At 50.2% G+C, this 15,468-nt stretch overlaps 1 protein-coding gene across 1 annotated transcript in view; it reads right to left on the bottom strand.

The window, feature by feature from the left end:
• Nucleotides 1-8,640: 8,640 nt before the first annotated feature.
• Trabd2b (TraB domain containing 2B) overlaps nucleotides 8,641-15,468 on the bottom strand; it is a 206,884-nt gene continuing 200,056 nt past the window's right edge. The window contains exon 7 of the mRNA XM_003461469.3: nucleotides 8,641-13,928. Within this exon, the coding sequence (XP_003461517.2) occupies nucleotides 13,724-13,928 (205 nt within the window). The 3' untranslated portion in view covers nucleotides 8,641-13,723. The remainder of the gene's footprint in view (nucleotides 13,929-15,468) is intronic.

The following is a 15,468-nucleotide window of genomic DNA, read 5'->3' on the forward strand; positions in this document are numbered from 1 at the left end:
CTCATCTCAGCTAACATGCTTTCCAGGTTCCGGGCCCTTGCTCATCACATCTTTCCTCCCCTCCCCTCCCATTCACATGCTCCCTCAGGCTACAACCAAACCATTTAAAGCCCTCCTGCGTGGCTCTCATACCCCACAGTCCTGTGATGGCTTCTCCTGTTTTCCTTTGTAACATGTATGGGGTCCTCTGATCATGTCTGACATGAGAAGGGAAGCAACCTGTGTAGCAGAGTTAAACTGCTAGCCTGGAAGCTGCATAGTTGTAGGCTTTAGTATTCGATGAAAATCAGTGTTTTAGGGGAGAGCACTTTAAAGCCTGGGAGTTGAATTAGAGACTGGAGGAAAGCAAAAGATCTGAAATTCCACCTAATCAAAACTAGAACGCTCTGTAGAGATCATCTACTCTGATTCCTGCCTTTTTCCAGTGGGGAAACAGTCTCAGTGAGAAGTGCCATTGGCCTGATGATATTTTTAGAGACAAAGAGGGGAGGGAAGGGGAAATAAAAGAAATTTAGATTGTTATATACATGTTCCAACTCCTCAACAATGAATATAATCATTATGTACTGCAAACATGAATTAAGAAAAATAAACAATTCAGACAAAACAAACCGAAAGAGGATTAGAACCTTGTTTAGAGCCTGCATGAGCTGTAACCGACCACATACACCAGTTGGAGTCCCTGACTGAAAGTTAGGGAGATCATGGTGATTCAAGGCACAGGCTTCTTGCCTCCTTCAAGAATTGTCATGGCACGCGCCATGCTCATCTTACAGATATGAGCCCCTCCTGATCTGCTCTCAGAACTAATCATCATTCCAGCCCTCTAAAGGAAGTTGTCCCCATCCTCGATGCCCAGGTGAGACCAATAGGACTGAGGGTTAAGTGACAAACTTGGGGGAAAATCATTAGCAATTAGCCAAAGTGGGTCTTGGGTCCAGGCCTGCTACCCTTTGAAATGTATCGTATTTTCTCCTTTGCCTTCAGGAAACACTCTTTAGGGAAACCACACAGCAAAGCCTGGGGTAGAAACAGGACAAATGTGTACTAGTACCAGGCTTCAGGCCCTAGACAACAGCTCAGAACTTTGGATGTCTTGTCACTAATAGAACTACACCGAGTAGAGGCCCTCCATCCTCACCCTAATGCTCTGTCTTAGTGTAGATATTTTAGAGTGCCCCTTCCTACAAGGGAGTGACATTTATGGACGATATAACATATAATCCAGTGGTTTTACAGAATTAGTTTATGTCCTAACTATAAGAAGAAAGAATAAAAGGAAAATAGTTCAAAATAAAATAATGTGTAATTTGGTATGTCAATGCTTCTGTTGAATACCATTTGCACACATGAAGCAATAGTCAAAAGCTTTCCCCTGCTTGTGAAAATAGCAGTTAAAATACTGCAAACCTAGGCATGTGTTGTTCTCCCACCTCACTGCAGAAGGCGCTGTGACTAAGGTGGTGTTCAGCGATGGTGAAGCGCTCTTGGTAAAAAGTTCAGGACAAAGTATGTGCAGTCTTCTCTCAATGTGCACAGCAGTTGCATTTCCATACGAGTTGGTGTGTATGAAAACTTTTGCAAGCAAATACTTTGCATTTATATAAAAGGGACTTAGGCTCTAGTCTCAGACAATTATAAATGTAGTTTTCTTCCCTAACTAAAAATTGTGCAAATAGGGGGCAATTCTACAGGACTCTTTGCAGGTTACTAATCATCTTGGACCCCTGGCCATAATTTGCCCCCAGTGATGGTCTAAATACCCTCTACCACTGGTGATGATGCTTCCTTTATTAAAAAAAAAACTGTTCTGGAAGTTTTCACATAGAGGCCCTACAGAGAGGAGGAAAGGCTCTGGCCTGTCTTGTACCTGGATGTTTGCATTTCTTTCAGGTTTACTTTTGGTGAAGAAAGTTTAATACTGATCTTAGAGGACATTAATAAAATAATTAGTAGTTGAATGCCCTCTCTTTTGAAGACTATTCACTCAGAGAAGGCAAAGATGACTAAGACCCAGGCTCTGTATGTGGACAGACTTTTCCTTTGAAAAAAATTCTAAGAGCAATGAGACATGCAGAGACTGTAATCTAAGATTGGACACACACAAAACCTGGTACTTCGGGAAAGATGCAAAGTGTGGCACTAGAAGGACTAAGAAGACAGAAACTTAGATACCTTGAAGAACAGCAAGAAAAAATTCAATAGAAAATAGAATGGGCAGATAGCTGTGAAGGGAATAGTGGGGGCCAAGAAGCGGAACTGGGAAACTGGAAGTTCAGGCGCCCCTGTGAAGCCCTGTATCTGCATCGGGGTTTAGGGGAGGAGAGGCTGCTCGGGAAAACTGTAGAGGACCTGGGAAGTGATTGTAGGATGGAAGGAGAGCAGGCAGGAGGGAAGGGAGGTAAGAAGGAAGGACACCTCCCCTGTTAATGTTACTCCTCGAGGCAGGGCCCTGCCCTCATGGGAACCCTCACTGCTCTGTCACAAGCTGCAGGCCTAGAGGGCAGTGGACGTGGCTCCTTGGGAGCAAGTGCTGAATGATTCTTTGTCCGATGAAGGAATTTCTTTGAACATATCTACACAGACCCAGTTCTCAGCGTAGGGGTTGGCATTCTGCAGGCTCAGGTTTGGGGAGCAGAAGTCTTCTGAAATTGAGGCACACTGGATTCTTCAGTGCAATGGTGTGTATCTGGGTGAACTACTGTATGCCGAGACCAGAAGAGGTGCCTGCGAGTCCAGAAACTTGGCCTCTTGGTGGAATCCTTTTGTGCAATGAGGGGTCTGAGCCCGATGATGAGTTGTGTCACCTGGAACACCCACCTTCTCTTTCAGGTCACAGAGCCCAGTGTCACAATCCAAGCAACGCCCTTCCCTGGTGGCACCGGTAGATGGCCGGAGAACTAGTACACCTGAGAGTCCCAGCCATGGGCCTGTGGGTTTGGCCATGGTGGGCACTCTGCAGGTGTGTAGGGGGCACATTTGATGGATCCCTGCCTCCTAGGAGCTCCTAGGGCTGTCTTCCTCTCACTCCATCACTATCCAGAAGCGTCCCAGGGTTCACGTGTGTTGTGGGTTACTGTCCCTGGACCAGGCCTGGGAAGGGAGGGAGGAGGTGGGGCTTGGTAAATTTCCTCCTGCTTCCGTCTCTTCCCCCTCATCACCACCAGCAGCAGTGAAGCCACCCAAGTACTCGGCCCTGTGGACGGAGCACAGCACCCTAAATCCTCAACGCAATGCTGTCAGGTCAGGTCCTCTGTTCCTACTTTATTAATGGGAAACTGAGGCTCTGTGGGAGATTGGCTCCAGAGCATCCAGCCTTACTGTGCGTCATGCTGGCCCTCTGTTGTGAAGCTGCCTTTGGTGTCCCACACCCTGCAAGACAGTGTCCCAGGGCCTCAGCCTGCAGGCTGGAGTCCCCAGCCTCTGGGCTCAGCACCACTGTGGTGAACTCCTGGCTGCCACTGGGCCTGTGCCCTTGGTGATTTCGCTCCTTTCCGGTGCTGCTGCTTTGCTGTCTGCCAATGTGAGGGTAGCAGTGAGTAAACGTGGGTGATGGGCCTGGGTTTTCAAGGCCTTTTATAGCCATTATCTCATTAAAATCTTTGTGCATCCTGTGCCAGAAATTGTGCCCTATGCCCACTACAGAGAAGAGGAAAATGAAGCTGTGAAAGGGGAAGCCACCACTGGGGGAAACCCCAGGAAGGCCCCAGAGCCTCCTATGAACAGAACACGACCCCAGCTGAGCCTGGAGGACCTTTAGGAAGAGGCCCAAGGGTAAGGGCTGTCTACTGAATTTGGGAAGCCTGATCAGTCATGGATGCTACTTGTTTCCAAGTTTCCTGGAGGAAGAGGCAGCTTATGTCAACCTTGGACTAAGATGTGCTGGAATTTGAGGTGAGGCCTCCCCATTCCCACTGAGACCCTTCTGGGTTCTGACTGCAGTTTCCTTCGTCTTTGCTCAACCCTCCCTCATCTGTGTTTTTTTGTCCCCCCTCCCACCGCAGCCCATTCTGACTGCCTCCCTCCATTCCCGTCTCTCCGTCTCTCTGTCCCTTCCCCTCTATCCTGACTCCTCTCCATCCATCCTGCCATGCAATACCTTCCTTTTTCCCCTCCTGCATTCCTCTTCCTGCACCCCTTAGTCACCACCTTGCTGACCCTTGCCCTGCACCCCAAGTCTCCAGGTCCCTAAATTCCCTGGTCCCTTGGGAAGAGTGAATAAAAACATCTAAGGAGTCTGTGGATCTCCAGCCTTTCCTTGTCTGGAATGTGGGCCTTCAGGTTGAAAATTGTATTCCTTTCTTTTTGTGACTGATCAGGGAGAAATGGAAAAGAAGAAAACAGGAAACAGAAGAGCTGTTTTCGCAAGCGCAGAATGAAGTGACATAAAAAGGGATTTTATGAAAATTCTCTGAAAATAATTTTATTTTACGATGCCATAACGATGTCCAGCCCCGCTGCCTTGGCTCACTGGCGCAGTGTGCAGCAGCTGTGCATGTGCATACCCACCAGGCCTGGTCCTGCCTACCCTGATTTCTGCCTGACTCAGAGAACCCTATAGCTCCCATCCCTTAGCTCAGTCGGAAGATCTGAATTTGTTATTCCTGTCTATCTGTAGCCAGATGTGCCAGGGCTTCCCACTCTGAAATATTTGGCTAAAGTCAGCTTGAACACCAACTCCTTGGCTGGGACTCAGAATGCTCCCAGGGGTTGTGAATCGCCTTGGGGCTCATGCACAATGACCTTGGCCTCCAGCTCCATCACTGAACTTGCAGCCTCTGCCTGCCTGTGCCCACTTAGATATGGAAATCAACCCCTTCTGTAGTCCCCGTCCCCACTCTACACCAGCAAGGAGACTACTGGAGCCTGGCAGGGCAAGTGGCCTTGGGTTCTTATGGCTGACTTGTGGGAATGACCATTCACGGGTTTTCTTTCCATGGACAAGAAGTTTCATTCTGTCGTCCCAGCTCCTCACTTTTTGCTATAGTTTGGATTTTGTTTGTTTTTTCAGTACTGGGAATTGAACCAGGGCTTTCACTGAGCTACATCTCCAGCCATTTAGAGTTTTGAGACTGGGTCTCATTAAGTTGCTAAAAAATTATACTTACCTGGAAGGGGAGATACCACAATCACGAAGTTGCTAAATTGCCCAAAGTGGGCCCAAACTTCTTCCCTCCTGCCTCAACCTTCCAGAGTTTGGGGCTGCAGGCATGAACCACTGAGCCTGGCCTATGCCTTGGATCTTAAGTGCTCCCTCAAAGGCCAGCATGTTAAAAACTTGATCCTCAGTGTGGTGCTGTTTGGAGGCAGAGAAACTTTAAGAAGTAGGCCTAGTGGGAGGTCTCTGGGATGTGCTCTCGAAGGGGATTTTGGGATCCCCCCACCTCGTTTCCCAGCCGTGAAGTGTGTAGCTGTGTGCTACTACACATTTCTGCCCTGATGTAGTTTATTTACACACCAAAGCAGTGGTATGGACCAAATGCCTAAGTCCAAGGCCTTAAATCAATAATGGACTGAAACCTCTAAAAGTGAGCCGTATTAACCTTTGCTCTTTATATGCTGGTTTGTCTCACGGATTTGTGGTCGTAACAGAAAGCTGGCACTTCTCTTCCTTCTGCCTCTCAAGTCTATCTTTGCATTAGCCACTTTCCCATTATTGGGACACAGGACCCAACACCCACGATGTAAAAGAAGAAAGGTTCACTTGGACTCACAGTTTCAAAGGATTCAGTTCATGGTCAGTCGTCTTCAGGGCAGGAGCAAAGCAGAGCAAAGATGTTTAGTTCACAGTAATTGGAAAGCACAGCAGGAGAATAAAGGCAGGAGCACATGTAGTAGCCAAGGTTACAGCTCCATGACCCACCTAGGCTCACCCAGAAGTGCACCTTACTAATCCCCTGGGAGTTTCTTAGCACAGTCAAGATGACATATCATTAATGATAACAAGTTTCTCTTACTCTCCTTTCCAGGAGCAAAAGATAGAATTTTTCTTGTTGGTCACAGAGAATATCTTCCTTTCACCTCCCTGGAGATGGGAGAAGCTGAATTGTCTTCTGATCTCAAGCCCAGAAGGTGACTTTTCCAACAAATATGTTGCTCTTTCTAAAAGAAAATTTAGTAAATACGATATGCCCTACTTTCTTTCCTGTGTGTAAGGAGGCTGAAGTCTAGTGAGGGGCAAAGCTTGTCCAAGGACACACGGTAAGTAAGTCTAACTCAACTAGGACTGGGGGTCAGAGGTCACAGACCATATTCTGGAAATCTGTCTGCAGTGCCCCTGCAGGGACAGACTGCAGATTGCTAGCTATACAGCTAAGGAGAAGGAGGAAGGACACAGAAGGCACTACAAGCCAGGTGAGAGAGAGTCAGAGACAGACTGACTGAGGCAGCTAAGCAGCCTGACCTGGAGTTTCCCCTTGGGTAGTTTTCTTCCTCATTGAACAGACCTCCCTATACCTGCACCCAGGGTGCAACTCTGAGAGAGCCATTTACAGACAGGGTTTGTATGGGGGCTGACTCTAAGGACCTCTTTTTATTTCAGGAGGCACTGCCTGGAGCAGGGTAGAGGGGATGAGGAGGCTACAGGGCAGGAATTCAAACCCTCAAGGATATTAGCACACACAGGTGCCCCTCTTGCCACCTATTGTCATGTGAAGAGCAGTTGTTATGGACTCAGATGTGACTCTTGTTCCTTCAATCACCAGTCCATTCTGTCTGAGATCCCCTCCCTGAGCTGTAGCTCCTTTTCCAGGGAGTTCTGGAGATGAGACTGGCTTCCAAGAAAGATTGGGTATCACTGTGCCCTGAGTTCCTGGGCAAGTGGATGTCAGGGGAGCCTCTGGTGTGGAGGGGCAGCGCTGGTCCACTGCAGGAACATCACAGTATTGATGTCACCTTGGAAGACCTTTGTGTAGTAGTGCATTCTTTAGAGCTGAATCCATTGATGCGAAAAAGCTCTGGGCCTGGCTCTCCATGCTGGATCTCAGTTGGGTCCTGCCTTCTCCTGCCTGGCCTGTGAAATGTGGGTGCCAACACCTTCCTTGCCCAGTTCACACACGGCAGCACAGACTAGCTAGTGAGGAAGTGAATCAGTTTGGCACCTGACTACTTGGGTTCCTATCCTGGTCCCAGCATTTACAAGTTGTGTGATCATAGTCGAGTTACTTAACCTCTCTGTATCTCAGTTATTTCATCTATAACATGGAGATAAGGATTAGCAGTTGTGAGAATTAAATGACTCTAGAATTAAATGGTTAGAACATTGCCTGATGCATAATAAATTTGCAGCAAATATTAGCTTTCAGTTGTATTATTAATACCCTTTGTCTTGAAATGGGGCACCATGTGCAGTTCTTATAGCCCTTAGTGGGGCTCTGCAGAACTCACTGAATTGTGCTGGTGAAAGCTCTGGGGTTTTATAAGAACTTTTCCACTCCAGACCTTTTAGACCTGATCTCCCTTGCCCTAGGTTCCAGGGACTGTTCCTGGTAGAAACTGCACTTGGGCATCCTGTGTAGATCCCAGGAGCTAACAACTGAGGTCTGAGGTGCTGCGCACTGATATAAAGCATCGGCTCTGTTTTGTCTGCATCCTTCCCGTCTCTTGTCTTTCCTTACTCCTCATTCTTCCACAAGTGCCCAGTCTGGGCAGTGTCCATATAGTGGATATCAGTTTCTGAGCTTGAGCTGACACTACAGAAACACACAGCTGTGGTCTTGGCCAGCAAAGCCAAGAGAGAGGGCAAGTCCATGCAGATCATTTTATTTTTATTGGTACCGGGGATCGAACTCACGACCACGCACTTGCAAGGCAGGTGCTTATTCCACTGAGCTAAGACCCCAGCCCCATGCAGATCATCTTAATCAGGAGTCTGAAATAGGAACGGCACTGTGGGGGCAGGGAGGAGTGATTACCTGGGCCCAAGGAGGTGGGGACTTCATGGAGGTGGTGTTGCTAAAGCTGGGTCATGTAGGATGTGTAGGAGTCCAGCAGGGTCAAGGCGCAGCAGGAAAGAGGTGGGAGGGTTGGGTGCACTTAGAGCCTGGGAAGAATCTCTGGAGTGTTGGATTCTGGTAAACGAAGCAGTGAGAGGTGACTCTGATGCTGGAGATACACGCAGGGGCTAGGTCTTAGAGGGTTTCTTGTGACCTTTGTTAATGGTGCTGGGAGACACAGAGGAATTTTTAAAGCAGGGAGGGATGTGATCATTTCTGTGGACTGTAGAGGTCTCTTCAAGTAGGGCTGAGTGGATGGGAAGGGGCACAGGTTGGGGGTAGTGGGTCTGATGATGTTGGTTCAGGGCAGAGGCATGGGATGAAGTGGGTACAATTGCTGTGGAACAGCCACAGGCCATGGTGAGTGAGGCAGTGAGTGAGAGGGGGCCCCACAGTGAACCCCAGGTCCTAGCTGTCTTAGTGCATTTGTACGGTTCCCACTGGCTGGTAAGGGCTGCCTGTGCCGCTCTGGTGTGAGGTCCTTCGAGCTATCAGGCCTCCCCTCAAACCACCTTCCTGGCCTTGCTTGAGCCTGTGCATGGAAAACAGGCCCATTCCGTACCTGGACACCTCTCCTGCAGATTTTGCAGGACAAGTCCCTGGTGAGAGGAGGAAGGAGACCACAGCACAGAGAAACACCAACCTGTCCAGTTTGTAATGGCTTTTATTAATAATATATTATGCTACAAAAATATTTTTGGCAAAATAACATTAATAACATCTTTCTTTGTCTTCTATTATATTCTTAAAGAACTCTTCATAATTCACAGCGGTGAGGAAAGAGGTGATTAAAAAGAACAACACCACGAGTACCTCCAGATACACTGACAGCAGAAGCTTGTGTGGCACAGAATGGCATGCTGGGGGCTATTGGAAATTTCTATGAGCCTCAAGGAGGGGCTATAGCCTGCTTTGACTAAGAACTGACCTTCCCACCCTAGCTACCAGGGTCGCAAAAGTTCTGAGCCCTTTGTCTGGGCAGCTCACAGGGGACATCTTAGACTTGGGCCGCGCAAAGCTCACTTTCCCACAGTGGGACTCAGTGGAGGAGTCAGCAAGTCTTGTCATCCTTCCTGCACGCCACAGACTCCCATCTCAGGGCAGCTGTGGTCCTGGGGGGAAGCCTAACCCTGAGTCTGGGGAGGCTTGAATCTCACCTTTACAGGTCCTCCACACTGTCCCCTGCATCCTCCTTCCTAGCCCGAGGAAACAATGTCTCTATGTGACAGATGAGGAAATGGAGGCTCCAGGGGGCAGGGACTTGCCCAAGGTCACCTATCTAAGTGAAGTATCCAGAGTATCTCTGGAGAGCAACAGTCCAGCTCACCTTTGAAAAAAGGGTATGTACAGGGGACATTCCGTGGAAAGGACCCGGTAGGGCCTAATCAGGTTTTGTGAGTCTTGTCTGCACTCCCTGAGGTCAGGGGACAGAGACAAGGAGCTCTGGGCTGTGCCAGCAGCTAGGCTCCAGGGCAGCACTCTCCCACTTCCCCAGGGTCCCCCTGCCCAGGCCAGCAGGCGGCTCTGCCAGCTCGCAGCAGTCCTGGCTGGGCAGTTGAAGAATGAGGGCGGGGTGTGGGGCGGGCTGAACTAATTCCTGAACCCTGCTAGTTTAGACAGCCAGCTGGGGTGATATTTTTGGCTGCCTAGATGAATTTTTTGAAAAATAACAATGTTCAAAGAGCTTGAGCATTACAGAGCCAGGAGGCGCCCTCAATGTCATCGACACCAGTCCCCTGCCAAGACTTCAACTTGCTACCACATCTCCAGCCAGTGGACTCCTGGCCCTGCCTATACTTCTCCACCAGCAGAAAGCACCTTGTCTTCAGGCACCATTCTCCACCAGCTTGGGCTTGATGGAAGCTATTCCATTGCAGAACTAAATCTGTCTCTCCCTTCCTACTGTCATACCTTTCTTCCTTTTCTCTCTTTCCTTCTTGCCACCCCTGTGAGAGCACCACCTTTGTGACTTCTGCCGTAAAGGCCCACAGGGGAGCAAATTCACAAGCAGACAGTGGTAACGTGGGAAGAAGCTATTGTGAGATGCTGAGAAAGCACACAGGAAGTACAGGGGGGCTCTTGAGGAGTGCTGAGTTGATCTTTACAGGATAAGATGTTAGGGGGACAAAAGGGAGCTTTGGTCTAGGAAGCAGCATGTGTGGAATATTCTGTCTAGTTTGGAAGTGACAACTAGGATTCCTTTTGGTCAGGCACAGGTTGGGATAAATGAGACATAGCTGGCAAGCTTAGTAGGGCCACATCATGAGGTTCTAGAAGAGCCAGTAAAGGACTCAGGTTCTTATGTCACCACCATTAAAAAACTATCACCAACCTCAATTCTGTCCTGGGCCACACAGGGTACCATCAAAGGTACAACTTCTGAGTAAAACTTTTCTTGTCCTTTCTTGTGCTTTTTGCTCCTCTTGGAGGCCTGTTGTGACATCGGTGCTGGGCTGGAGGATGGGCTGGTGGGATGAGTGGCCTGAACTCCTCAGCTTTCCCTAATCTAAACGGAGCTGAGAAGCAGTTCATCTTGAAGGTAATGTAGTCCAGGTCTTTCAGAATAAGGACAGCTGTACCGGGAGTCAGCAGAGGGACTCTAGATCTTTTACTGTCACTGAAGGGGCCCTCAGCTGCCTGTTGTGACTTCTGAGAAGGCCTACTACTTACTACACCCGTTCAGTGGATAATGGGCTCTCCCTGCTTTCACTGCTGGTGCGTTCGGTCAGTGGCTGGAGACAGGGTCATTGAGACTGGCCCAGGAGAGCTGTTTGACCCTATTGTTAATTTTCCCGAGAGAGAGGGAACCCTGGGCTCCCTGAGGCATGTGAGAGAGGGAACCCTGGGCTCCTTGAGGCATGTGCTGCCTACATTTAGGCAGAACACTTAATACGCTGGGGCACAGGCTTCCTGTCCTTCCTGCCTGCCTCAGGGTCAAATGTGGAAGTGTTAAGAAATAATGCATGCTGCTTTCAAAGGAATGGGCATGTTATGGGCTGAGGCAAGTCTGAATGGCTGCTTACAGAATGGAGGCACTCGGATATGCGGTGAGGATCCTAGTGTCTCCCTGAGGAGTCCTGTTAGGTGCCTCAGATGACAAATGCCAGCAAGCTGAATTCCTCTTAGACTCTGGCTAGCTGGTTGTCCTTGGGATCTGTGGACTTTGGCTGCACCTATGTGACCCACACTGGCTCTGGTTCTTCGCTCGGCACGGGTCTATCTGATTCACTGGCTCATACATCTTTCTTTAAACCCTTGACTGTTTGGGTGAGGGGGTTTTTGGAATTCGTCAATCTACCTACAGGATGGATCTGGAAAGATGAGGACTGAACTGGCCTGAAGCCAGGGGCCAAGACTGTGTAAGCTAGGACACAGATGCTTGTCCCATCTTGTGAGTGAGTTTCTCTCGGCCAGGAGGGGTGGCTACACTCACTCCACGTGCGTCCAGCCTGGCACTGCATGTGTGCCGTAATTACATGCTGTGTTAATTCATCTTTTTGGCCCTGTGCCTGGCACAGTTCTGGGCACACAGTCAGGTGCCTGGCCTGTTTCCCTGAATACTTCATCTTTAATTAACCTCGAGCTTGCTCTCCATACATCTCGGGCCATACTTTGCCCAAACAGAGGGGAATTTGGCCTGTACGTTTCTAATTCCTTTACACTTATCTCATCCCAATAGAGCTCTGCACAATCTGTTTGATGTCCAACTTCCGAGCCTGCTTTGTAAGTCAGCTAAGCCCCATCCCACTCGGAAATAGGAAGTCACATTTTCTTTTTCTTTTTCTTTGCTAAGGATAAACTGACTGTAGCCCTGGCTGAGGTCAAGTTTAGTTGAGAGTATGGTGCCCATGCGGCTGGTTAGGTCCTCTGAAGTAGAGGTCCAGGTTTCTTCTAGGTCTCAGGTTCAAACTTGTCCTTTGGGGCTGAGCTGGAAAAAATTCAGCTGCTTGCCAGGATGTCCGTGGGACCTCTAACTGCCAACACACTGCCCAGAATTCTACCATTTCATCAAGGAGGCAGATGCTGTGCTGGGCATAATGGCACTTGGGCCAATCAGGCCCCATCAAGCTTTCCCAGGAAATCTATGTACAGTGAGGCAGAGAGACACTAGCTGGAGGCAGTGGGCCTGCCCAGCTGTGCTGCCTCAGGGACGTGATTCCCTCTCTATCCTCACTGTTTCCACGATCTGCTAAGTGAGGGATCTTTCCTGCTCTCAGGATCTAGGACTCTGTATGTAATTAGAGAGCCACCAGCCCAGCTGAAGGTTTAGGGCTGGACAGGGCCACCTCTGGCTTCAGCCATCACCCTAGGAAATGGAGAGGCCAGTAAAGTCTTCTGAGTCTCAGCTGCCTGTCTCGTGCCACTGGTTGCTCTGCCTCTTAGGGACTCCAAGGCTGTGCCCTACCCTCCCCTTTGATTTGACAGGAAAGCTTTCCCTGGATCCAAAATGTGATAAGTTGGGGGACCTGAAAAATAGCACATGCTATTGTCACAGCCCTTTGGTTTCAAGGACACCAGAGTACCCAGTATCTTTGGCTAACCTGGAGAGCTGGTCCCAGGGTGTTGGAGCCTTCCTGGGCAGAGAATATGTCAGAGAACACAGACCATAACACAAGGGTCACTGGTATCATACTGATCTGAAGCTGTGTGACCTTAGGCAAGTCCCTTTGCCTCTTTGTGGGGTACATTTCCCCCATCTGGGAAATGGGGGCCTTCATACTTCACAGTGCTAGTCTGAGGAGCCACGATGCAGTGAATATGCAAAATACTCCCTGACACTGCAGGGTTTGGACAAACAGCCATTCTCATCGCCACTGTCATTATTGTAACTGGTGACCCTTAGTGTCCCTCTCCCTGGAACTGTCCTCTGTGCCCACTCCTGTCCTTTGGCCCAGCTTATTCCACTCATCTGTGACTTCCACAGCGCCTCTGATCCAAGTCGGAGTGAGGACGGCAGGACAGAGAGGCCCGCAGCTACCTGCGCACCCGCTCTGTGACCTTGGGCAGCTCCACCTTGCACTCTTTGAATCTCAGGGTAACTATTTGCTGTGTGGGACTGGGGCTGCCTCTCTTGACGCCCGGCACTGCCTCTCCAATCCCACCCCTGCACTTTGGTTGAAACACTCACCTAGCACTCTGGAGGGCCAGTTCACAGATGCTCAGGGGTTGATAATAGCAGCATTCTCTTTCTTTCCATAGCCCAGGATGTATCCCAGGGAGGGGAGGACAGGCAGCATTCACACGACTCCCACATCCAGCGTCACAAAAGCTAAGCCTGTCTGCCTGTCCCATCCTTGGCCATCCCCATGGTGGGGGAGCCAAGTCTGACCCAGAAGGCTCTGGAGATCCAGAAGCAAAGCCAGTGCAAAGCCAGGGTCAGCAGGCCACAGATGTCTCGGCAACCTGGATTCCTCTTTGGGTTGGTATTAGGGCCAATTCAGGGGCTACAACATAGGCCACATAAAAATAGTTTTATCGGTAGAATAAATACATTTTTTCTCTTTTAATATTGATACATATTTTACAAAAGAGCCCCATAGCACTATGGGAAATTAAGACCTTCTACAAAAAAGAAGATGTAACTGGTACAATAAAACTCTAGTTTTCTAAAGGGTCCTGTCTCGACTGCCCTTGAGGTGGTGGCACGCCTGGAGGTGGAGGTAGGGGCCATGGGGTGGTCGCAGACCCTCACGTGATTTCTCTGGCTTCTCTGCATGTGGTGGCCAAGGTCAGGAGGGCCCGAGAGTGTGTAGCAGGAAGGGGTTGGCAATGGTGGCAGCCACAGCAGTGAGGAGGCCCAGGGTCGGCGCCGAGCTGCTGGTGGGCCCTGGCGGGTCCTGTTGTTGGAGCTGGTCAGAGAGCTGGAAGGGAGGCTTGGTGGTCCCAGAGCTGGGGGTGGGCTGGAGGGCCAGTGGCGGTGGTGAGGCAGTGGTGCTAGAAGGAAGGAAAGACACAGCAGAGTGACCATCAGCCTCTTCACCTGGGCAGAGGCCTCTGGGGCTCAGATCTGACCTTATCATATCTGTGTTTTCTCATAAAACAGAGAAAAAGAGGGCCTTGTACATGGAAGACAAGCCACTCAGGGCCACATAGTCACTCTGAATGATCCACGGAAGCTGTGATGTTCCTTCTCCTGTGCCAGGACGCAGGGCTAGCCCAAGGCCACCTGTGACCAATCATCAGAATGTGTCTCAGGTAGAAAGAAATCATAGTGTTAGGGAGGAGAAAGCTGGGAGGGTGGGGGGTGTCTCCAGGGTGCTCAGCTTCCACACGCGTCCTCAGGTTCCCCTTTCCCTGCTGCTGCCCCTCCCAGTGGCTGTCAGCTTCGCCATGCTTGTCAAAGCCACGATTTAGAGAGTATCTCAGGTCCAGAACTTTATAAACAGCGTTTCTGGTCCTCACAACAAATCTTCACCGCGAGTTTCATCATTTCCTCTCAGCAGATAAAACTGAGGCCTAGCGAGGCTACCTGGTTCCCAGGTCACAGGGGAAAGCAGGGTGAAACACGCATGGGCCCAGGGCAGTACACGCACAGGGAGTGGGGGTGAAATGTGCCGCCACTCACAAATCACAAACACAGGAACCAGGTTCAAGGTAACCGGGGAGATATTTGGCTCAGGAACGCTTACACCACAGAGAGGGGAGGGAGGGAGACAGAGAGAAGGAAGAGTGTGGCAGGAAGGCCAGGCGGAGCCCAGGGCGCCTTGGACAGTCAGAGGGGCAGGGCTGAGGAGCAGGGAAGAGATGCAAAGAAAGAGTCACAGGCAAGGCAGGGATCAGGGACTGAGCAAGAGAGGGGACAATGACAGAGGCATGACGAGAGACGCCACAAGGGGAGCCATCTGACAGGCCTGTGGCTAAGAAGCACAGGTTCTGCTATGAAGAAGGGGGCCAGGACCCCAAGAAATGGCCAAGCTTACCCACAGGACAGCCCCTTCAGGCTTGGGCGGGACAGCAGGGGAAGCAGGCACATTAGGTATGGGGGGAGCACCTGTCCCCCAGAGGGCCAGAAAGTCTTCCTTGTGTCAACAGAAAGAGGCAGGAGCTGCTATTACCCCACCTGCTGAGGAAGAACCTGGACATAGAGATTAACTCACCCCAGAATAGATGGCAGGGGTAGGCTATGGAAGTGGACAACCTAGAGACAGGCTGGTAACCGTGAGGGGCCAGGGTGGTCTCCGAGGGGTCTGCAAGGTGGCTGACCACCTTTGAATGGGGCCCTGCTTACATCCTGGTGCTTGCCTCCATTTCTGATCAGCAGCTTGCTCCCTTGATCATCTGGGGGTGTCTTTGTCTAAACCTCTTTTGGGCTGGGCCACAAGGCCAAAACTGCTGGTCATAATCCCTGGGATGAGCCCTGGAATTGCCTCTACTGCAGGCAGCCCATCCTACCGTCCTGGGGCGGGGGTGCCTCTCACACAGCTCAGGCTGAGCCTCTACCTTGGTGGCTGGGCAGGGCAACCTGGAGGTCACC

The sequence above is a fragment of the Cavia porcellus genome, unplaced genomic scaffold, assembly GCF_034190915.1.
Source record: "Cavia porcellus strain 051 isolate PalLab524CR breed Dunkin Hartley unplaced genomic scaffold, mCavPor4.1 scaffold_25, whole genome shotgun sequence".
NCBI lineage: Eukaryota > Metazoa > Chordata > Mammalia > Rodentia > Caviidae > Cavia > Cavia porcellus.